The following is a 25,650-nucleotide window of genomic DNA, read 5'->3' as shown; positions in this document are numbered from 1 at the left end:
GGTCTGCTAGGAATTGCTTTAGCCATAGATAGATGGAGGCTGACATATGCCATGGAGAAATACCGATGCTTTATACATTTTTGTGGATATTTGTTTTCAATTATAAGTGAAGATGGGATATTGTGATAAATGGACCTTTGGAGTAATATGTTGTGATGTCTTATTTTTTAAAAACCTAATTGTTGGTTGTTTTCAAAATCTAGAAGATTTTTACTTCTTGTTTCCACATTGAAACAACTATATTATATTGGCTGACGCTTTCATATAGCCACAAAATGCATCTTGAGGGGAATAAAAACATTGAACAGCTTCAGTCTATATTATAATTTAGTATCGCTTCTGTTACCTTAATTTTTAGGTAGTGTTTCCTGTAATAGTGTTACCATAGTCTCAGGATTATTTTTTAAATTAATTTAGTATTTTAGTGCCTTTTTAGATCTTTCTGAGAAATGTGAAATTTGGAAGATGAGCATTTACTCATTGTTTTAGCTGATAATACACCTTTTTGAATGAGGATGAAGGATGATCTGGGTAGAAAAAATCTCCCAAGAATGTATTTGTATACAGAAAGACAGTAGGAATGTCTTATTTAGGCATTAACAAAGACTTCTTGTCATAAATTTGTCCAAAACAAGACGTTAGCATTTCCGCAGTATTTGTCATTGACACCACGTAAGTATGACCATGCTAGTGTCATACTTGAGCTTGTTAACTAAAGCCTGTTAAAAGAGTGTCTGTGATCCTTTTTGAAGAAAATTCTGCTAAATATAGACAAGCCATGTAGTAGATTAGTTCTATTAGCTCTAGCAATAACCCATGCAAGTGATTATCACAGCTTTCAAATAGTAAATGTGCTACAATAAACAATAAACAGTGTTTATAAGTACTGTTTTAGAAACCATTGGTTTGTACTGGCTTTATTTGCATTTATTTGTTATACTAAGAAATTATTTAAGCTACAAATTGGTTTTCTCACTATATTTCCTACACATTAGTCTCACTTTTTTTTTTTTTGGTCTCAAGTGAAGGCAACCTTTATATATTCTTTCCTTATATTTCTTTGACTTCTTAATTTAATATTGTCTTTTTATTACCAACACTTTATTTTTGGAGACCATTATTTTAGGAGGCCACCTTGTCTCTTGTAGTCTTGCCTCAAATAATTTGTAGCCTAAGAAATTAATGAGGATATATGTACCTAATCATTTCACATTATATATTTTTGGAATATATTGTAAGCTCTGACATTAATGTTTTCTTAAGATAGCGCAACTCAGACCAGCCATCTAGAGGCAGAAAAATCAGTCCAGTGTAATGGTTAACTAGTTTATATTTTGAGTATTTTCATTCAGTTGCAAGAACTTGCATGCACCACCACGTTTTATTTGCTTGAGGTTGGAGGAGTATTTTATTGTTTTAGACAGTGCATTTAATACTTAAGACTTCAGAAAAGTTGCAGTAAAATACCTGTTTATTCTGTCTTCAGAACAAGTTCATAGGCACTTGGATCAGCATGAGGTGAAATACTTGCAGTTTGCTTTCCGTTGGATGAATAACTTGCTGATGAGAGAAGTTCCTTTGCGGTGTACCATCAGGTTATGGGACACATACCAAGTAAGTACTTTTTTAAACCTCCATAACTCTGGTAATGTGTTTTGGACATCCCAGTGTCTTTGTGAGTGGTTTTTCTTGAACATTTGCAATAATGTCATCTGAAAATCATCACAATAAGAGAAAAAACCTTTAATGATCACTGCTACTGAGAAACATATGATGTCTTCAGTCTTCTTGCCCTTCAAAACCAAACACTTAATGTCATGATAGTTTATAGTACTAAAATGAATACTCACTCAGAGTTAATGTCAATATTCCCTTTTGTCTCTTCAGAGAAGCAAAACATTGAATTGTGCTTAATCAATGCTCTCCATCGACTGTGAGTGTCAGGCTTCTTATTGCCCATCTGTTTAACTACTCAATCCAATACTAGCTTTCAGTCTTCAGTTTTCAACATCCATCCCATTGTCATGTCTTCTTGTCTTCTATTGTTTGTCCAGACAAAACTCTTTATATTACTGACCTCTGGTTGCAGTAATTATTTTTCCTCAATAATTTCTTTCCTGACTGTCAAGAGAAAGAGTTGATATTGGAGAAAAATGGTTTATCTGTTCTTAGTTCTATTACTCCATGTTCCAGTAGCTTCTGGTTGCAGTTTCTAACTATGTGTTTGAACTATATATCCTTATCTACCAACTTTGTTGTTGAAGTTAATGGGAAAAAAAACCAAGAAAAAAGTAAAAAGATTTTAAATTCCATAAGGATTTTCAACTGAATTAGTTAATAAACATGAGGCTAACTCATAATTTGTCTCATAAAGAGATGTAACATCTTTAAATATCAGTGTCTTTATATTTGTTCATTATGTAGTAATGTCCATTTAGTTTCATACACTTTAATGGCTGTTGCTTCCATCTGGGGTCCTTTTGCCTCCTTTGTCTCATTATAGTATCTGTTATTCACTGTAATATCTGTTATTACCTGACATTTTATTCCACTGGAAAATATTTATTCTGTATAAGACTTTTCTGATAAATCGAAAGATCGAACTATTTAAATGTTTCACTGTAGCTAGTTTATCTCCTTTTGAATAATTTTGTCGCTATTGCTGGACTATTTCTGAGTCTTGAAGGTTTTTTACATGCTATTACTTAATACTTGATCATTAGCTTTATCTGTGTGTTAAAATCATGTAAGAGCACTTCCTTAATCCAACTAACCAGCCATAAGTGCCCAAAAAAATGATGTTTTTTCCCAAAGCTTCACTTTGAGCTCATCTGTGAGTTATGATTCTATGATAACTTGAGAAACTTCCTTTGAAAACCAAGTCTGTGGCTAATTTTGCAAACTATTGCCATGCTGAAGGGAACCCTTTCTCATTACTGGTCCATAGGCACCTCCCAAGGTACACTTCAATGGGATCTTTATCAATAACAGGTTTTTCTGATGATTTAATTATGACTTTTAACAAATTCTGCTATATGGCAGTAGTTCTCTGGAGTATTTAAAAGCTTAATACTTAAATATTTACATGGGATTTCCAAGTATATCTTTTAAATGAAGGTTTCTTATACCTAAATATCTAAATTTAATTCTTACACCTAGAGTGGGACTATTTTTGTATATTAAACAAGCTTAAGGAATAATTCTGTGTTTTGACTCAGCAGGTGCAGCAGATCTGTGCTGTTTTCTAGGTTTCATTATTTAGTAGACTGTAGTGTATGCATTTCTTGTCTAATAGTGTATTTAAAACCACTAAGAATATCTTAATGTAGACACCTCTATTATCAACCTTTTTTCTGAACAATCTCAAGCAATTCCTCAAATTGCTAATTAGGTTTCAGTTGTACTGATACTGAACTTATTATCAACCTATAATATGGATCTTATCACCCTGATAATATGGATAATAAATGCAGTTAACCTGCAAGAAAGAGCCAGTAAAATTTGGGAAAAGTTTTTGCTGAAGTGTAAAGCATTATAGATTTTTACACAAATAGCTTGTCACTAAGCGATTCCACTGCATGTGATTTCTTACTTAATAATTTGCAACTGTATCAGCAGTGCTGCTTTTTGAATGCAAAACTCTTTAGAGATGGAATTTGTTCAGTTGATTGTATCATCTGATTTGTATTCTTAACTGTAAAGCCTAATATAGGCCAAAAGATTGTTTAAAAATATATTTTAAAGAAGTTTTTCAGAGGGTCTAGCTATGGATGAACCTGTGTTGTTGGATTTGAAAGATCGATGTAAAATGAGTAAAGGCAAGAAATCTAATAGGGGATGTTATATTCTTCAACCATTGTAAACAGAAATACCTTTAGCTTTGTCAAGTGTGAAAGATTCCACAAAACAAAATAGTGTAATGTAGAACCTCAGTTTTATCTTTTATTATATCTTATCTTTTTATCTTATATTTTATCATCCTTTTTGACATAAAGGATTGGTAAAATGAAGTAGCATGACAGCTGAATTATTCATGAGATATGAGTGTTTAACATATTTCTATGGACTTACAAAATGCAAGTTAGTTTTATATTTGTTCCTTGCCAGAAGCAAGGGTTTCTCTTTAGCCAGATGGAAAAGTAGATGTGCAACTCCAAGGAATTATTAAAATAAAAGTTTGCTTACAGAAATTAACACGACTACCTCTTACTCCCCCTTCCCCCACCCCAAACAAACAAACAAAAAGAAAGAGATAAAGAGGGGGAAAAAGTATTATACAGAATAATCATTTTTGTCTGGTCATGAGTCATTGGAATTTAAGAAGTGTGCAAAAATGCACACTTATAGTTTTTTTCCTATGTTTCTATTTTTTTATATAGACTCAGTCAGAAATTTTCATTCCCTGAACATGAGGATGATTTAAATCTGTTTTCCAGTAGTTGTCTTGTGTTTAGTACTCATTTAAAAAAAAAAATCAATTAAAGTTGAAACTGGAGTGCATTTCTCAACAGACACTGTAGAATCTATAAAAGAAAGACATTATTACTGCTCTGGTCTCAATCAAAGCCTTAAGCCATCTGAGACAAGAGACTCAAAATACACCTACTGAAAGCAGATTTAATTTTCCATGGCCAGGAATATAGAGAGCCTAAGAACTCTCACTGTTCCAGTGGTCTGGTTTTTTTTGTTGTTTTTTTTTTTAATAGAAAGCGTGGTTTGGACCATAAAGATCCTTGAACTAGATTAAGTGGACAAAACCAAACATTTAGAGTGAGAACAGAAGAATGGGGAAGGTATATACCCTCCCATCTTCTGCTAGTTGCAAGATTTATTATATATCTATCAATGTTTTTACCTCTATGTGTATATCCAGACTGAATTTCATTTGCCATTTCATGGTTCAGTGACACAACAGCTTTCTGTGACTTTTTTACGGCCAACTTTATTTTTTACCAGTAAAAGCTATCCTGAATAATTTTGTGTCTCTACCAAACTAATCTTTTTCAAGACCACCTGGTATTCTAGTGAGCAACACGGACCCTATTCTGTTAATTTTGTTCTTTTAATTCATGGACACTTTCTCTCTTGTTTGACAATAATTTACTTTTAGAATCCTGCTTAGTGACCTTGTTAGAAGTGTCTGGATATCTGAATATTTAATATCCAATTACTAACATGTGGGTAGGATCATGTCTTTCAGATTTCTAGGCATTTGTCATTTTGACTGAAACTGGCCAGTAGGTTAAATGTGGGGGAGTAGAGGAGGCAGACATAGGGGGATATAACCTTTCCTGACAGATGTAAAATGTGAACATAAAAGTTTGATTTTCTTAGGAAATAAAGTTAGAAATACTGTATCGCTTGGTAGTGACACTTCTTGTCCACCTGCCATATACTGTAAGAGAAACCAGCTCCTGGATTAAAAAGCAACAGCATACTCTGGAGCCTGTACTCAGGTCATGCCTCTCCCTTTGGTTCTTCCACCTCTTGTTTTCTCTTGGGAGTTTTTTTTAGCTTCTTTCCTGGGAGCTGGAATTCACCATCCTACTGTCTACTGAGCCCAAACTTGATCTTGCCTTCTTTCACTGTAATTCAAGAACACCTTTTCATATTGTTCTCTTTAGAAGTAAATGTGAAAGTATGATTTAAATCAAATTTAGTTATTTGAAACCATAGGAAGTTGTGAAAAGATTGCAACACTGGCAATCTAAACATGTTCTTGTTTTAATATAACATCCTTATTCTAACTGCATTCCTTTGGAAGATTCTTGATCCTTTTGTATTCAGCAAGTATTTTCTCTTGTGTCAATACGCTCCTGCTACATAAAGCTTCCATTCAACTTGAGCAATTGAAAAGTTTTTATACACTTCAAATCTTTGTCAGGAAACTCACTGTCATCACCTTCTACCACATGGATAGTTACCTTCCGAGATAACTTTGTTGCCTGGGCAACCTTCCACTGTCAAGAGTTGTGCTCATTAGGAATTTATTGTGGCAGGCAATTATATTTCAGTGGTATAGCACTGAAGTCAATGACCTCTTATTGTTTATTCTGTACTAACTGCAATCTGGAATAATGGAAAACTCAAAGAAAAGAAGGTAAGAGTGTTAGTCCAAAAAAGAACCACACTGCTTTATCTTTTAACTGTATATATATATATAACTTTATGTAGAGTCTTTAACATGCCTAAGGATTATGTGCACAATGGAGAAAACCCAAGTTTCTTAAGGAATAATTCAGCTTTTCGGTGTGACACTAAAATACACTCATTCACATTGATATATGAATATCAATCTGAGGTTTTCTCCTAGAACAGAAAAAAGCCAAATGGTATTTGTAGAATTATAATGATGTGTATGTACTATTTGTACCCTTTTGTTGATCATCTAAGTCTAGTTTGTTAGTTGTTCCTATTTATTTTGTAGTTTCTTATGGAGAGACAGGGTTCCCAAATTCTTAGTGAAAGCAGACTAAGGGGGTTCTGATTTTGCATCGGACCACGTTCTTGGACAGAGCAGTATTCCCATTCAGATTCCAAACTATGATCTGCAGTTACACTAGCACTTACACTAGCAATTATAAAACTGACTGTAGCTGCCTCTGTGAGATGCTTAAATATGACTCCCCATAAAAGTTGAAATTGTTATCTAGCACAAATGCATGCCTTTGAATGGGTTTGCATATTTCTTGCCAATCCATGGGAATTTCTGTATTTAGAGGTCTGACATATCTAGGACTAGTTCAAGTTCCTAGTCTCTGGCCTTCCTATCTGGAGGCTTACCAGGGTGGGGTTCAGTTTGAGATAAAAATGCAAAAACATAGGTGTCTTACTGTAAGTTTGTGTGTGTTCATTGCTGTGTTAGGTATCTGAGCTTCAACTAATAAATAAACACAGAGGAGCCTAGAGAGAGATTTAGAGTGATTTATGAGATTGATCGTTTGGAGTGGCTGGTCAGCTGAATCCCTTTTTAGGCTGCATTGAACATACTCACTACATCTTTATTACCTGTGTAGCTTAACTACGCAGCATGCTTGTAGACACTTAAATTTAGAAGTCTTTGTCTCAAAATGGAAGCTCTCTGAGTTTCTGTGAAAAGTGTGTTAAAATTCCTTTCATAATATTGTAAAGGGCTTTTAATGACATGACATTCTTTATCACTAGATCAACTGTTTTGATATAAGTAAGTGTGGATTCCAAATATGTTCATGTATTGCCAGTTTTTGTCTGGTTTTCTTTAGTAGCATTCATTGACATCAGGAAAGATTCGGTGTAGAAAATGAAAGAAGGAAAAAGTTGTGTACCCCTGCTCTCCTAGGAGGAAGGTATTTAGACATGCAAAAACTGTACAAAACCAAAACTCAGTGGTATGCATAGGAAAGCCTGTAGGTTTTTCTAGGTTCGAGTTCTTAAAGGCAGCTTCCAGTACTGTTCAAATAGATGTTAATTTTTCTGTGATTAAATGGAAGTTGATTGTGAATGCAGAGAGGATGAAAGTACTTCTCTTATGCTTAGCTTGAAGAATGTGAATGATCTCATTGACTTCCATAGAGCAACCCATGAATTTCGTTATTTAAGCATGTACTCTTAAGTGCTTTACTGATCAGGGTCTTGATGAATGAATGTAGGATGCTAGATACAGTCTAGAAAATAGTTTGTTTTGCTCGTTAGCTACTTCAATGTAGTCGGTGTTTCTAGAGTAAGGCTTTATTAAAATTGATATTGTTCTTAAAGACCGAAGTCTGAAAGAGAATTGTGTTGCTATACAAGAAGACAGAAAGGAAGATTACCTTTCTCACATCCATATGCTCTTTAATTTTGTGCATCTTTTGGATACACATCAGACTTCCCTAACACTTTTCTGTAATTTCAAAGGTATTTTTAAAATTAGTATCTCTATTCCCCATGTATTCCCTTAGTCTCTGGATTATGTTTGTATTTTTAAAAGTTCTCAGCAGTGCCCGGTGAGAGGACAAGAAATAGTGGACACAAATTGAAACACATAGAATTCTATGTGAACACAACAAAACACTTTTTTGTCCTGTGAAGGTCATGAAACACTGCCATAGGTTGCCTAATTTATGGGGTTTCCATCCTTGGAGATATTCAGATGCCAGCTGGACGTGGTTGCAGACAACCCTGTCTAGGTGACTCTTCTTCAGCAGATTATTAGGATCTTGGGAGGTCCTTTCCAACTTAAGTGATTTATGTTAGACATAAGTTAAATGAGTGTGTATTAAGAGTAGCTACTTCACTTCTGTTTTGCCTATGCAGACTGGGAAGTGAGGAACTGAGAATATATCACATACTTTTTAAAAAGGGTTTTCTTGCATGTGTCTGAAAGGTATTTGTCCTCATTTTGTACTTGAGACATCTAAATGAAGCAATCACTAACACATTTTTTGCCTTTGCTTCCACATATGCTGTTGTTCATTACTGCAACTTTCCTTCACTGATCTCATGCTTTCCTGCCCCACAATGTGCTGAATCATCTAGAATGGCAAAGGTGAATGTCTTTCTGATGAATGAGCTGTCAGAGGTTTCCTGGCATGCTGGACTGTCTGTCTTTGTAGTAATTTCACTGTTGCTTTCAGATGGTATGATTTTCTGTTGGGTAAATTTTCATCTAGATGAGTTTAATGATCTGTCTCCTTATATGACTGTGTAACTCTTTATGGTGGCATAAATGAAATCACCTAAGTACATGGAAGGTGGTGAGCCTAAGCTTATTTTTCCTAAAGCAACTATGGAACTCCATTGTTAGGAAGTTTTTCATAAAGCTGTCTTTGTACATGGTTTATTTCCTTTTTCCATTCTGGAGGAAGTCTGCATACGTGGAGAGGATTTTGCATAGCCACATCTCCTCTTGATGTGGAGATGCGAACAAAAGAATTTGGCCCAACTGCCTCACATTATAGGCAAATCAGCTAATTGTCAGAGCAAGAATGCTGGTGTAGAGGTGAAGTGTTACTCAGCACCATTCAAATAGAAGACATTTATGCACCAGGACAGGTTGGGGGCTGACCTGCTGGAAAGCAGCTTTGTGGAGCAGGACCTGGGGGTCCTGGTGGACAACAAGTTGTCCGTGTCCAATGTTCTTGTGGCCAAGAAGACCAATGGTATCCTGGGCTGCATTAGGAAGAACATTGCCAGCAGGTTGAGGGAGGTGATCCTGCCCATCTACTCAACCCTAGTGAGGCTGCACCTGGAGTACTGTGTCCACTTCTGGGCTCCTCAGTACAAGACATGTGGAGCTCCTGGAGTGGGTCCAGTGGGGGGCTATGAAAATGATTAAGAGTCTGGAGCATCTCTCTTAGGAAGAAAAGCTGAGGGAACTGGGCCTGTTCAGCCTTGAGAAGAGACAATTGAGAGGGGACCTCATCAACGTCTGCAAGTATTGGAAAGGAAGGTACCAGCGCATGGAGCCAGGCTTTTCTCAGTATTGCAAAGCAATAGGAAAAGAGGTAATGGGCAGAAACTGATGCACAGGAAGTTCCACCTGAACATGAGGAAGAACTTCTTTACTATGTGGGTGAGCACACGCTGGAACAGATTGCCCAGGGAGGTTGTGGAGTCTCCCTCACTGGAGAAATTCAAGAACCTTCTGGATGCAATCCTGTGCTGTGTGCTCTCAGATGACCCTCCTTGAGGAGAGCAGTTGGACCAGGTGACCCACTGTGGTCCCTTCCAACCTTACCTATTCTGTGATTCTGTGATTTTATTGAGTTCAATGTGGCATTAAATGAATTTCTATTAGATAACAAATAAATTACTCCACATGTTCATTAAGATCTATTTACAAATTTATTTTCCTATTCCTCTAAAAAAAGTTTCTTTGATGGCTCTTCAATGAGGAAACTCCTTTGTTAGTGCTCCTTATGCAAATAGGACGTCACTTTCTAGATTAATTGATTTTATGTTCAGGGTACTTTGTTAATAAAATGGCATTAAAGGGAGAAATATACTTAGTATAAGAAAGAAATAGTAAAACCTCATTAAAAAAACTTTGTACACTTTTGCTTTGTTAATATGCTTTATAGTTATCCCAGATGTTTAGTGAAGTAGGCTAGGTTAGTGTCAGATTTCAATCTCCTTTGACTATTGTTTCAACTGCTCTCGAGTGTATGGTTGTTCTCTGAAAATGGTACTCCATGCTTTCTATTGATTGAGTAGGTATTCTCTCAGGACTTGAGTCCTCTGAATGACCATCTTCCGAAGTATCACTACCAGATATTTAATTCTGTTACTTCTGTAGTCTTTGTCACACGGATCTGCATAAACCAGTGCTTCTGAAAAGTAGGTCATTCTTTACATACAGTATTCTAAATGTTGTAACGTGTTTTACTTCAGTTATTCCTGTTTTATCTTAAGAATATTGCTCTACTGTCTGTGTAATATGCTATTTTCAGTTATTAAATTTCATTATGAACTGCCAATACAGTAATCTAAAACTAGTATGCAAAAGTCAAAAAGATTTCCTAATTTTAACTGTGCACAATAAAAATTCTGTAGCCAAAGGATGGCTGTAGTAATAGATAACTGTAAGTTTGTCTTTGGGGCAGTTGTTTATGGCAAACTGGTTCACTGTTGATAAAAAATACCTTTGACGATGCATGAAGCAGCTCAGATCCAAGCTACTGACTGCTCTCAGCTGCATGGCTTTTACAAACACATGGTTTTCTCTTATAGTAAGGAAAGGAGAGTAAGCTTCCTTCATTACTTTAAAAATAGATTGTTGTTATTAGATCTTAACCACTACTGAAAAAAAATCAGATGTATTGTAAGCGTTATTTAATACAATATAGTAAAATAATTGCCACTGTCTTTGTAGGATGTTCAGTTAAAATTCATCCAGTGTAAGTTATGCTTGGTTGTTTCACTTTTTCTGCCTTTACGTACTCTTAAAAAAAAAAGAAAAGAAAAAAAAGAAAGAAACAAGGGGAACACTGCATTACAAGCTTTCTTATCTGAAACTTCTTGGATCTTACTGATTATGGGTTTTCTTCTTATACCCCTACTGTTCTTTAAACATGAGAGTTAGTGTACACAATACTATTGCATTCTGGTTTTGCTCCTGTTTGTGTCATGGATGCAGGGACTCCCCAGTGTAGGTTGTGAGCAGGTCTGTAGAGTCAGTGTGTAAGTCACAATTCCCAGGAGAAGGAGCTGGAGCACAATAGGAACTTTGCAGGGCACCCCTGCAATGCAGGATGGAGCTACTCCTTCCTCTCATCAGCTTTACTGACATGTCTTAAGACTACATTACTACATTACATTATTAAGACTAAATTACTGCATTAAGGCTACACTACAGTTTCAAGTTTTTTACTTTAGTATTTTAAATGGGAGTGTCTTTAGTTCTGTTTTCTGAACCTCCTGTTGGTTGGTTATTGGTGTTCATAGAGGTGAATGCTAACAACTAAACCATGACTTCCATTTGATTTTTTCCTTTTCTTTCTGATATCTTGTTGTTGTAAAACCTGAACAAATGTAAATAAGTTCTAACATTGTACAGTTCTCTGGTTCCTTGTTTCAAATTTATTAAAGCATCCATAGCTAACACAGCCTGCACAGAAAATCTGTTTAGCTTTCAAGATAATTTTAAGTCTTTGTCATTGTATAAGACATAATACCTAAATTCAGACACAACCTTGGAGGGGCGGGGAGGGGGGAGAAAGGGCAAACTACGTTTCAACAAGTCCAGTAAAATCCAGTAAAAATAACTTCTTTATAGTAGCAGAAATTGTGAAATTGATATAATTACTGTTTGTTTCTGGAATGCATAACTTCATTAGAACTACATGAAATATTAAGAATCTTATCTTCTTTTGTCTCTCCAGAGCTTTAGCTCCTAGTAATGATCACTACTTCTTTAATATTCTGGCCTTTCTTGTTTTCCTGATACATGACAGTTTTGTGCTTTACTCTGCCACTTGCATTGTCCTTGACTGTCTATTTTGAGAGCAGTTCTGCCCTTTCTTCCAGTCTCACAGGGGTTCTTGGTTCTTTTTCACTTTTCCTTCTCCATCCTATTCATGGGTGATCTGAGACTTTCTTACAACTTCACTGTCAGCTTGTGCTGATGATTTGCATATCTACTTTTTTTTCCCCCTGACCTGTCTTCCTTAGTTAAGATATGCATTTCAGAGCATCTGTATGACAGTTCTCCCTAGATAGCTGATGACAATTACTGATACCAAGAATTCCTCTTTTCCTGAATAAAGCTCTTGCTTCTCTTATTTTGTAACTTTTTGTAGTAGATACAGCATAGGATTTTTTTGTTAAACAGATTTTTCTCTTACATTTTCCAGACAATCTGTGCTATACTTTCCTCTCACAGAATTTCAAAAAGCTCAATACTTATTCTTGTTTTGAACTTTTGTCTAATAGGAATAATATGAATCCCTTTAAATCACACAGAATACTTAATTTTCTTCTTCTGTCATTACTCAGATCTTCCATCATTCAGTTCCTTCATTTTCTTGCCATTTTTCTTCGTAAGTATTCATGTGGTTATCCCAATTTAGTTTCTTTTCTCCCAGCAGTGGTTTGGGAATGACTGATCAAAAAACTCCCAACTATTTCAAAGTGTATATAAATCTGTGCTAAATTTTGGCTGTTCTGTGCTTGGTTGGAATTAATTATAGTGTGAAACTGAAATAATGATACACATGCTGCAGTATGTAGGTGAATATGAAGAGATTCTAAAGTGATGCCTAATGTGGCATCAGAAATGGACAGTGCTTTTCAAATTAAATCTGATTTCAGCTGCCCTCTGAACTGTCTTTAATAAGCGTTATTCCACTGAATGTTTGCCACCTCTAACTATTAAGATTAATTTTGAAACAACAAAAAATTTCAACATAGGAATCTTTAGGTGGGCACTGGTTCACAAAGTAAGTTGTCCTGACTATTCAGATCTCTGAACAGAGTATATAACATTAAAGTACAATTGGTGAAATATGTCATTGTTCTACTGGTTATTCTGATTAAGTATACAAATCAGTTATTACTAATAATACCCACATATTTTAAATTAGTGAATTAATTTGATACGTCTGTCTTCTGTTTTAAATTTTGTCTAGTCTATTTGTCTATTTGTAAACATATGTCTATGAACAAACACTCATTTCTATATTCAACTTTTTTGGCTACAATAATCCATTTTCACTGTGTATTTAATAAAGCAGTTACCAAACTTGTACATGGGAGTCAGTGGGTAAGATTCATTTCAGGCAACTCAGTTGTCTTCAGTAGTGCTCCACACGGTAGTAATATCTTTCAGTGAAGCTAAAAATCAAATTTCTCTAAAATGCTCACTCAAGACTAAGGATAATCCCTGAGTCACAACTTGAGCATCATTACTGTGCTGCGATACTGTTGTGACTTTGTGAACAATGAAAGAGTTTACCATGTGAAAATAGCTGTTGTGGGAAACATCTTTGAGAGATGGTGACTCCACATCTGCCTTTGTTTTTGAAAGCCATGACTGGTGGTAACTGAAGGAAGATAAGTTTCTATTCAGGCTAGAGGTATGTGGGTTAAATTCTGGAATTGTGTGTTTCCGCAGTAGAGAGGGAAAAATAGTACTTGATTTTTATTTAATAAAAAAGTTTATTGTAGAAAAGAATTATGTGCCTTATATAGCTTTCTCAGTTTGTATTAACCCTGATGTTTGAGAAATACAGAGTTCATACAATCAGATAGAAGTTGAATTGTGTTTTGCAAATGGCACAAGTTTCTCATTCATGTATGCTGACAGAGGTTGCAAAAAATGCCTTTGGGAACTTAATTTGAAGGTAACTTGTGAAATGAGTTAAAAAAATCATACTTTTTTTTTCTCTTAAGTGCCTCTGGTTGAACACTCCAAAACTGGTAATTTGAAGTTGAACAATACCCTTTTTTCTGATGTTTATAGTGTGCTGAATTTAGCTACTATTATTTTGAAAGGTTGAATATTATAACACTAAGGATACTTCAGCCCTTTTAGCAGACTAATAAAGTACACTTGTATTTAGTTGATTACTGTGATTTCATTCCACTTGCAGAACTTCACAATGCTTTAATTTCACCCAGGCTAGCTTTTATTTCTTCACTGTCTTAGTCAGCACTGACAATTCACCAACCTTTCTGCCTTTGTTTCCAAGTCCTCTAACTGCAGCTTTCATATTTTCCGTTTTTTTTCCCTCTTCCCCTTGAAATTAAAAATGTTTTTTTCTCTCTAGAACCATTAAGCTGTTGTTTTAAAGATATATTTTTACAGCCATGGAAATGAGAACTTCCAGCTTTTTTGAACAATGTGGTGTTAATAGCCATGCAGCTGGTTACACAGGTTTGTACTTGTAGTGCTTATAGGCAATATCCTGTAGAAACCTCAGCCCAACTTGCTTTGATCTTCCCATCATCTCCTATTGCTTTCAGTTACTTGCTAAGGTAAATGCAAACATAAGCTTTCAGGTAACCCTATTTGATCCATCTCACATAGTCCTGGATTAAGTAGGCACTTTATTATACAGAGATCACTACAGACTGTTGAATTATTCTTAGTCTGTAGCTAAGGTTACTCAGTGCATCTTCAACATCTGCTGAAAAAATGTAGAAGCCGCGCACATTTCTACAATATCCATTTCAGGCTATTTGTGCTTGGTTAAGAAAAGCTGACGTATCTAGATGATCTGACATTGCTGTATCATGGTAGAATCATTGGGTATCATTATACAACATAAAATTCATCATTTATTTGTGCAACCATAAATCAGCCCAACAAGTCGCCTTGTCATAGAAAGAGCTCAGATTAGTCAAGCAGGACCTGCCTTTTATAAATTTTTCAATTTGTGTCTTAGTAATCTTTTTCTGTTTAGCTCAATAATTTCAAAAATTGTCATGTTGTTTTCCCTATATGCAAAGTAGTTACAGATTTCATGTACATTTTTAAAATATAATTACATCTTCAGAAGCAAACACACAGGTAACTATGCTTCATTTCTTTTTGACTTATACTTTTGTGAGAAGTATGTGTTTATAAATGCCATCATCAAATGCCATTCAGTGTGTTTCAGTTTGTTTTCCATGGAAATTACCATTGGAAAACTGTGAAAGCTTTTCAATTTAAATGCAGTAGCATCCACTAAGGAAGTTGCAGTACCTGTATTTTTAAGGATGGCATATGTTGTTGAAACTGATTGTGTTAATCAAACTGTCAGAATAGTCCTTCTCACAATATTCTTCTTCATAAATCCATTAAACGTCTGAATTTGTGGTTTATGCCATTTTCTTAGCAGAAAGTAAGCATTGATCACACTCAAAAGATTTAGAAATGAGGATATTAACAAAGATTTAACTGTCAAGCTGATACACAACTGTGAGTAATGAACAGGAAAACCGATGCCAATTGCTCATCAACAGTAATTAAAATATACTGATACTTTATAAAGAACTAAAGTACATAGATTCTAGACTTTTTAATATAGCATTTCAATCAAAGATACTTTCCTCTTTGGGGATAGCTGATTAGTAATGATTCATACAAAGCCCACGTTATCTTCCTGTGTGATGTTCTTTTAACCTGCAGATTAATACATATTTTAAAAAAGAGATTCATCATAAGAGGTTTATTTCTAATTTTGATGTGATGTTTTTTTCCCCACTGACTAAAACTGAGATTTTTTTTTTTTAGAGGAGTTTGGTAAGGATTTCAGAAAACTTTGTCATCTGGAAGCAACTAGAAATAGTAACAGCACTTATATGTCTCAGATAGTTATGTTTAAAGATTAACTACAGCAGAACTATGTCTGAGTATTTAAAATGTCTTCTTGCTATGTTTCTGAAAGTCCTCAAGTCTGGTGTCATCTTTTGTTAGATATTTTTGGTATTAAAATTCAGGAAACTGTAACTAGATTTATTTTTAATTGGTAAATCTACTTACATTGAAAAAAATTATCGCAGCTGGATTGAGGATATCAATGAAGTGGAAAAATTAAAAGATAAAAGAAAAAGATGTCTAAGTGTCATTTTATCCTAGTATACTTCAGATATACATTGTTATTTTAACTCTGTCGTTACTTTCTGTTGCCTTCTTACTTCAGAGACTGAGCAGAGAGGAAACATTAATAGTTGTGGTGCTTTATTATTAAACTGTGAAATTGGAGATAAGTTGCACAGAAATATTACTGTTGGTGAGCAGATTACAAGGTTTAAAAAAACTCAACTAAACGCATTTCAGGATAGTTTGGTGAACCTTTTTTTTTGTTATCAATTTTGACATAATACAGTTGTTGAGTAGTTATCAATTCAGAGAAGACTGCAAGCCTCTGGGAGGTATTAGTGGAAAGATATATTTTGATATAACAATATTCTTTTTTCACTGTGAAGGTGCTCACTCTGTTGATTAAAAATATAAAAGGTCATTCAGTTAACTTTCAAATGCACAGTAGATGAAGTTGAAATAAACAGATTTTCCTTTATTTCATATCTGAACAAATGGTATCTGGTAGTATAACAAATAGAAAGTTTTCAGATCAAAATACAGTTTTTAGGTTGAGGAACAGAAAGCACTGCAGATGTCTGTGTATTTTTCCTATGTGTGCTATTTGTACATGCATTATGTAAACGTTACATATTTAATTTTGAACATGTCATTATTTAGTATCATCACAAGTGATCAGGAAAGGAAGGTGAATAACAGGATAGGAAAGCCTGCAGCTGGTAACAGTATGTTCAGAATAAGCGTAGAACTGAACTTATGAACCTAGAAAAGCAGAAAGACCTGAGATGAAGTGACAGTGACACAATGGCATGTGAAATTCCCATTCATGTAAATGCTAAGTGTCATGGAAAGATCTGGGGAGAAAAAGGAAATTATGTTTTGCTACATAATCTTTAACCACGAGCTGTGCATTGCCACTTAGGAACAAGGACTGGAGGTCATAATACTTCTATGAAAGTATTAGAATGGAGAATGAAAGAGACCCTAAAATTGCTGTTATATAAATCTGTGGTGTTCCTATGGAACAGGGTCAGGAAGCCCAGAATGAGTGAAAATGCTCCTTCGAAGACTCCTTAGCCTGGAGGAAGAAAGGTTGGGAGGATAATGCATCACAGGTGTACAAAGTACATGTGACATAGGGAAAAGTCACATTTAAAAATAGGTGTCAGGTCTAAACCTAAGACAGTTCTTTACACAGCACACAGTTTAATTGTTGATTTCTTTACCATAACACTCTGTGGGTCCTGAATGTTATGGGGATTCAGAAAGTGACTGAGCAAACTTGTGGGAGAAAAATCTATCATTAGGAATTGAAGCAGATTCCAGTATCTGGTTTGAGATATCTCTGTGCTAAGATGCCAGAGGATGGGAGTAAGTTACCTAAAACTTACCCTTCCTTGAATTTTCCCTTGCTGTCAAACACAAGGTATTCAACCTGGGTTCTTTTAGAGTAGCCATACTGGGACACTGAAGCTCTGTTGATAACATTTGGATATTTTCCACATAATACAAGATGTTTAGGTTAGAAAGGTTGAAGAAGATATTATTTTTAACAATTTTTTACAAACTCCACGTGATAGAAGAATGTCTTTTTTCTACAAGGACACTGTGTTTTTTCATGACCACGTTGTGGTTGGAATGTTTTATTTTTCATTTAGGGTCTAAGAAATGCAAAGTCAACATGCAAAATTAGACAGCACTTCTTCCTTCACAATTTTTTTAGCTTACAATATCGATAATTAATTTTTCTACTAATTTATGTATTTAAATAGAAAAAAAGTAACATGTTGATTTGTTAGATGTCAGTACGTTTGTTTTCTATTAAATTTGTTTTGTTTAAAAGCAATATTCTTGAATGTGTCATACTTTATTTTTCAAATATATTTTCTGCTCTTCCTTTCATGTACATTTTGTTTGAGCACTTGGCAATATAACACAGAAGGAAAATTTAACTTTCCTGTTTGGTCTCCAGATATGAAGAGTGCTGAGAGGAGAGCTGTCCTCTTCATTCAGTCCAGTTCAAGAGGTTGCTTGATTTGCTGACAAATAAATGAGAAAAGAGAAGTGTCAAGAAAAAAAATTGATACAAGTATTTTACATAAAATCTCATTTGTATCATAGGAAAAGTATATCTTTGTCTTCTACATAAACCATGAAAGCCTTTAAACAATTATTCGTAAAAACTCTTATTTTTAATGGGATTGTGATAGGTAGACCTTCTTGTGTTAATAAACTTAAATACAAAGTGGCTTCCTTCACGTGTTAATATTGCTCACAGAGACAAGGCCTGCTTTTTGTTCATCTCCTTCTGTCTTTACTGCTTCCTTTTCCTGGTGTCAGGGAAGCATCCATTTTGATATCCAATGTTTCCAATAATCCAGCTTTTCATTATTTATCTTATTTAGTTCCACATTCTTCATATCAGAAGCATTTTGTTCTTCACAAAACATTAATATCAGTTCTATATGCCAGGAATGCATATATTTGGAAATAAATATTTCTTTAACTTGAAACATGATAACTTTCCACTACTTACAAGACATTTATATTGTTTAACAACACTGACAAAACCTAATGTTATTCCTTCAGCAGGGGAGCAGGGATGGAGTGGGGAGAACAGTGTAGGAGAAACATGTTGTCTTGTTTTTAAAATTTCTAAATAAAACAGTTGTGTTAGCATGCTTTGATGCTTCAAATAACTGTTTGGAAAATCAAGGGAAGCTAAGGAAATTCTTTTATCTTTTTGCATCATTTAAAACCATTCTGAGTTAGTTTTTCTGCTAGTTTGTTCCTTTATATAAGTACTAAATACCACATTATTAGGTTTTCCATCATATTGCTAAATGTAGATAATTAACAGAAAATTATGCACAGTTAGAGTAATGTTGCAGGTACTTTTATTCTAGTAAATAAGTCTTGCAAAGGACTTTTTAATGAGGAATTTAGCAATTACTCATTTTCGTATTAAAATGTACTGAGTATCTGTTTTATTTTAGATCTGTTTGAGTGCATATTTGTATGATTTAAGCTACTCTATGCATTTTATCACCTTAGCTTTTTTTCAGATTAATCAGCTTGTTGCTATAAATATTTTTTCCTTGTGTCATTTCCAAAAATTCTGCTAGTATCAGTAGAAAAGTATACTTTGTAGAGGTAAATCTTCATTAGATGTTTTTACTCACCAATGCAGTAATTTTTTTTTCTCTGTCTTACCCTTATTCTGCTTCATTGTTTTCAGAAGTGCAAATAAATCTTGAATCAGAAAACTCTTCATATTTAGAAAGAGTTCTTGGAAGTGTGAAGATGAGCATATGTGGAAGCGTGCATACCTGTACTAAAGCAAGCCTAATCTCATACCTAATCCTAAAATGGATGCCCATAAATCCATTAATGTATAAAAACGTGTGTTAACAACCTTGAGAGCTCTTTAGCTCGTCAAGCAAGTGTCTTGTTACAATCTACCTTTGGTGCAGCCCAGTTCTTTGGAATAATGTTAACTGATTTCTGTTGATACCTTCTCCTCCTTACATTACTGGGAAAGGGTGTCACCAAAATACGATGTACTAAGGTCTAGCACCACTGCAGATGCAGTTTTAGCTATATGCTTTCACCGGTGAAGGTGTTTTGTAGAACTCCATCCTGAGTTTTGATCTTTTTACAAGCATGATTGAGAGGTGCGAGAAAGTATTTAACACATTTCTACTGGGAAGGTTGCTGTTTATGTCACTGGATCGGTGTAGTTCCTCAAGAAAATGTGATCAGTTGAGTCACTCATTAAGTTTTATTGCGTCCCCACTACGCCGAGATGTCAGTTCATGTTCTCAAAACAGTGTTCAGAAGCCCCTTCACTTGCCACATCTACACCTTATTCCTGAGAAGAGGCACAGATATTGTCCCCTGTTCCTCCAAGCTGGAGTTGATGCTGGCATACTTCACAGCAGAGATTCACTGTGTTCCTGTTCACTCTACAATGGACTGTGGAGTGTAGTGCACTATTGAAATGATCTGCTTCTGGTTGAACACAAAGGCATTTTGCAGTCTATAGCACCCTCCTTCCTCTTCATCCTTTATGGAGCAGCACAGGAATTTAAATAAGGCCACATACAAGGAAAATTGTTTCTTTTTAGTATAAACATTTAACTGATGGGAGAAAATCAGAATGTCTTAGTGACTGTCAGGAAATAGAAGCATAAACCCACTGGTTTTGTGATTATGATGTATAAGATTTACAGAATTAATGGACTTGCAGCCTAGTATTGATGTAAAAGAGAATGTCCTAAAAAAGAATTTTTTCTTAGGTTATTTGCATCATTTTATTTGCCAAACTTTCTGATGTCTTTCCTCCTTTCAGCCGCCGTATTTGATATTCACAAGATGTGTTCTGTATGTTTTTCCATATGATGAAAACAAGTTTTGATTGAAATATTTTAAAAATATTTAGTAGAAATAATCTTTCTGGAGGAGCAACACTGCTACTGGTCAGAAAATGGACTTTATCATAACTAGCTATTGAAATATAAATTTTTGGAAAGCATTTTATAATATATTTATTACTGAAAATCCACCCATATATTTGAGCTTGAAATATGCACTTTTTATTTTTCCTGCTAAAGCATAACTTACTTTCATGGTGGAGTGTTGATGATGTATTTGAAATGACACAAGTAAAAGTAAAAAACTCTGAGTTAATCCTAAAAGCAATATTAAGTTATGAATGATGGTTCAGTTTCCTTCCTGAGTTGTCTGATAGCTTTGTTGATAGTCTAGATTCTGGGGGCATACTTTTACATACTTGTACAGATTTTGTATCAGGCCAAACCCCTTGTTTTGGCTAAAACAATGTGCACAACACTAAACTCTGTGGGGAGGCGATAGATTCTACTTAAAATATCAACAATCATGATTTTTTGATCTGACCTCTTGTTTTCTTCACTTTGTTAAAATGAGCAGGGACAAATCTATTCTTAGGTCCCTGCATCAGCAAAAATAAAAAGTGCTTAAGGAGAATTGAGTGTTAATAGAAGAGTCGTTCTATGTTGAAATTCTGAATCTTCCTCACTAGTAGAATAATTATTCTGCTCATCCTTTTCTTCTAACAAATGGAACACAACTGCTGCCAGTTGTCCATTAATTGCATCCTTTTTATCAACTTCCAGCTCTTTTTATTAAACTGTGATATGCTCTATTTAGTATATTATTCTGTAGATATGTTTCTTAGCATTCCCACTCAACAGATATTTATTTCTGTCATGCATGCATTCCTCTGCCAGAGTGAGAGTGTGAAAGAACATGTTGAGCAGTGTCAGATGAAGCTCATTGCTATTCTATCAGCATGACTGCGCTCCTTTAGGAGGGCATTCAATCCTTGGCATTCATTCCCTCACACTGATGTGATAACAGAATAAAAGAGCTTTACAGCTGATTGAAGTCAAGTAGTAGGGCCATTGTAAAGGCTCACAAGAAGATTACTGATGAATACTATTACTGCTGGAGGTTGGACTAGCAATTGTGCATGTCCATACTTTCTTAGAGTGAATAATGAAAGAGAGCATGTGTTAATAATTCTGAATTAGCTATGCTTTCCTTTCTTAGAGGGAAGATGGTGGTGTCCATTTTTACTTCAGAGTGCTAAGAATTATGTGATAAATGTTTACCAAGATCTGAGAAATCTTCATTTTTAAATGGTAATTGAAGCTGTGACTGTATTAGTTCTCTATTTCTGAATATCGGAATTGAGGAAATTGGGCATGATATTCTACTTTAGTCTGGAATCAAAAGGTGTTTGGACACTTCAGGAATTAATGGAAATTCACAGTTTTTCCCATCTTTTGCACTGCAACGTTCTTGTTTTTCTTATGACAGGAGACAGATTGAAGGCTTTGAATTTATTGCAGTACATGGAACATTCTTTGCTTATAAATGAAGCAGATGACTGAGATAAAGTCAAAGGCTCTACTGTGATTTAGTTTGGCTGAACGTTTTTGAAACAAAATGCTTTGTGTCTGATTGTTTTTTCCTGCAGAGAGGGAGTGTATGGAAAAATATGACATCAAATGTTGTGCTTATAAGTAATGTGGAATATGAGATTAAAAAAACTTTGCAAGCAGACTTTCAAGTGCAAGAGGACAGTTCTTAACTACATGTACTACTACCTCTGACAAGATCCTGGATGCCCAGTAGAAAGTTAGGTTGGCCTGAGCTTTGAGGTGGGCTAACTCTTTCACTTGAAAGCATTCCAAAATGGTTTTTTGAATTGTTTAAAGGTTGTTTTTTATTAAGTAGAAGTTAAAATAATTATTTACTTTACTAGTCATAAAATTCTTTCTATTATGGGAGAGCAGAAGTAAGAGGAGTTTGTAGGCAACTCTACATTTATGCAATGCATCTTTGTAGGATGGGTTTGCTTTTGGGTTCGATTGCTGTCTTTGAGTGTCCACACTGGCAAACAGTATAATGCAATAGGAATGGATCTATGGAGAGAAATGTGATTCAGTACATGACTGAAAGTGAGAATGTATTTCAAAAGAATGCTTGCAGTCCAAACCAAAACACTGCAGTAGCTGTGTCATTCAGAAATCACTTTCTGAATCCTAGCAATCACTTGAGAGCCCTCTCTGGCCTCTACAGGATTCATTTCATCAAACTCTGTTTGCTTCCTGATCCTTTCATCAGTCTTTCTAGCTCTGGTTGGTGCAGGCCCCCAGTTCTTTGCTCTAATTTTTCTTCTAATCTTCACTGTGGTCCCTGGAACTTTCCTTCCTCAGTTGTTCTGAAGGGAAGCTCCTAAAGGATCTCACTTTTCCTGTACAGACATCATCCTGACCTCCTGGTGCCTGTTTTTGAAAAGGAACATAACCCACACAAACTGAAGATGTATAATAATCTTTTACAATACTCTTAAACTGGATCATCATAAATATACATATGATTACTGTACATTGTATTGTATAACCTTTAATATGTATTCCATTGTTTTTAAAAGATTAGAGTAATTACATGCTGTGGTTTTTTTGTCCTTTATCTGTCTTTGAGAACAATGGCAATAATTCTGTAGATTGTGTTGATACCTCTGAATGAAAAAGGCATTATGAAAAGTAATAAATGGAAATGATGCCTCCAACTTATATTTGCTCTGAATTTGTTTCTAATGGAACTTTTATGAAACACAATAAATAGTATTGAAAATGCAAGTTTTATGTAGTGACTTAGGAAATAGTAATAATACCTTGAATAAGCTAAATAGATATAAAAAGCTATACAGCAGGATTTTTGTGTTCTAGGCAGAAATGAATATTTTGGAGAGAAAACATGGCCTAGTAGATAGGGCAATAGAGATAACACTTGAAATGCCTGGGCTTTCCTCCTTTTTCATTTAAATATAGTCAATTATTTTTCTCTTTTGCAAAAAGTTATGGATGAAAATTTCCGGATGACACCATGTACTGTTTTCTTTCCTTTCTGTAAAAGGAGATCAGATTTTTTTGAAAGTTTTGTATAAATTATTAAATACAAATCAGCTCAAAAAAGAACGTATCTTCTGATTATTCTTTAATAAATTCTCATGCTGCTGAAAAACGTTCTTATACGTTGTGAATGTTCCACAAAACTAATAGTAGCATTTTCATGATTGAGGCTTAAAGTTCTAATAGTCTTCCTGTTTGTTAAAAAACAGGTTTTTCTTCTTTCTAATGGGATTCTTTTCTTGTTCATAGTAATTTGTCAAACCTGTGGAAAAGCAGTGTGTTAGTGGGAAAACAAATCAATCTGTCCTTTCTGAGAGGTATAAACAACTTTCATTAATGATACTTTTTTAAAGCTTAAATTACAGACAGAGGAAAGTTGACTCTTAGGTATGTTTTAACTTCATTTTAGTATTTAAGAAAAAAATTGTTTTTCTGGAGGTGATGTGCTCTTGGTTAATTTTGAAACAAGCCAACACCTGCTTCTTAATAAAACATTTTCATAATTAAGAACTTTAAAAAAAATTGTTGGGTTTTTCATAAAATACAATTTGAAATATGTTTTGCTTCATGACACTGTATCACTTTTTAAAGTTAAATATTTAAGTGCAGACTAAATTTTGTATTATTACAGTATTTTTTTTTAAAGTGTGATTATTAATATTATCTTTGAATACCTACTATGTAAATTAGATATATGGTAAAGAGGTTTTTGGTTTTCTGACTTGTAGATCCCCTTCCTCTCTGGTATTGAGTCTTGTTTCATTACACATGTATTCTTTGTGTCTCTTATTCTAACTGGGCTATGACTTCTTTTTTTCTTTTTGTCTCTGGTCCTGTACCCATTGTGGAAACAGAACTCTGCAGTTCCTTGTAGGCACCTGTTTCCATAGTAGCAGCACCTTGTCACTTTTCAGAAATGATTATTAATTTGGTTTATAATTTAAGTGCCCAGGGATGCAGTGACTTTTCACAGCCTTCAAAGGCTGTCCATGCTATAGTGAGGTAACCTGAAAAATAAACAGCTCTAGAAATGTTCCTGATAGAGTCCTTGCTGTCTGAAAGTTACATGGCAAATGCAGATTCTTGAAAAGTGGCCAGGATCCATGGTCAGTAGCTCATCACTAGTCCTGAGAATTGTAAAACTTCTGGAATCAGTTGCTTGTTGGTCCCCGCTGTTCCTATCCCTGCGCCTGGACAAGCAGTTTCTGCATGGCTCTGGGAGTCTTTTCAGTGTATAAACTCTCAGTATAACTTCATGTGAGCCGATTACTTCATTTTGCAGCTCGTGTTGCACGGTGCTTGTTTAGAGCACATTTCTTCCAACTGTTAGCGCTGTACTGCCTCTGTTTGGTTTGGAGTGAGCTACAGATGTTGTCAGTATGTGATGAGCTTCATCTTTCCACAGAACTGTTCTGTAAGAGCAGAGATTTCAAACCAGTAAGTTTTTAATGCTACCCTGAAAAACAAGGTGTATAGAAAACAGTTTTCCAAAATGGTATTAGGTGGTCAGTACTCATCATCATAAAATCTCTGCTTGCTTTTTTTTTGCAAGGTATCGAATTGCATTAAATCTAGTCTATTTTATTTAATTTTCCTATATCCTTTGCCATTTTGATATTGATTTAGGGTGTTTGGGAATCAAGGAATCACTACATACACAAAGTAGATGAGGATGAGTAAGCTGTGTCAAAAATCTTGTAGCCAAATGAAGTTGTATTTGCAGGTTAAATTATTTCCAAGATATTAAAACATTGGCATTGACTTAAATTTATGCTTGAACATACAGCTTTACATCCTTTTTCCCACCATTTTGGAATATATTTTAGTCAGATTTTAAAGTCTAAAAGTTCAGGGTCTTCAGTGTTCATTGCTGTAAGCAAAATCATGTAGGAAAAATTGGTTTAATTAATTTGAAAAATATTATAAAGCTGAAGGACAGATGCATTTACGTATTGATGGTACATCTTATAATAGATAAATATTTTAGTTCACAATTTGGGTAGATAATATTTGTTTAGTTTCTGTTGTAATTTTCTAGAGGCTGAATTGTTATTGTGCTACATATTTGTTCCTTTCATATTCATTTTGTTGATAAAATTCATCTTGAAGCCTGGCAGCATGATTTTTTTATGATTGTCTTTTTGTTGCCTGTTACAACTTAATAAAAGAGATTTGAAAAAAAATTGTATGTAAGTATATTTT

At 34.7% G+C, this 25,650-nt stretch overlaps 1 protein-coding gene across 2 annotated transcripts in view; it reads left to right on the top strand.

The window, feature by feature from the left end:
- The window catches only part of TBC1D22A (TBC1 domain family member 22A), a 155,391-nt gene that overhangs the window by 85,493 nt on the left and 44,248 nt on the right, over positions 1 to 25,650 (top strand). For both annotated transcript variants that reach the window (XM_018068010.1, XM_018068011.1), the window contains exon 11: positions 1,487 to 1,614. In XM_018068010.1, the coding sequence (XP_017923499.1) occupies positions 1,487 to 1,614 (128 nt within the window). The remainder of the gene's footprint in view (positions 1 to 1,486; positions 1,615 to 25,650) is intronic.

Source organism: Manacus vitellinus, unplaced genomic scaffold (genome assembly GCF_001715985.3).
Source record: "Manacus vitellinus isolate BGI_N305 unplaced genomic scaffold, ASM171598v3 scaffold_13_pilon, whole genome shotgun sequence".
NCBI classification, from domain to species: domain Eukaryota; kingdom Metazoa; phylum Chordata; class Aves; order Passeriformes; family Pipridae; genus Manacus; species Manacus vitellinus.
Note: the sequence above shows the minus strand (reverse complement) of the source record. Positions and strands in the feature narration are given on the sequence as shown.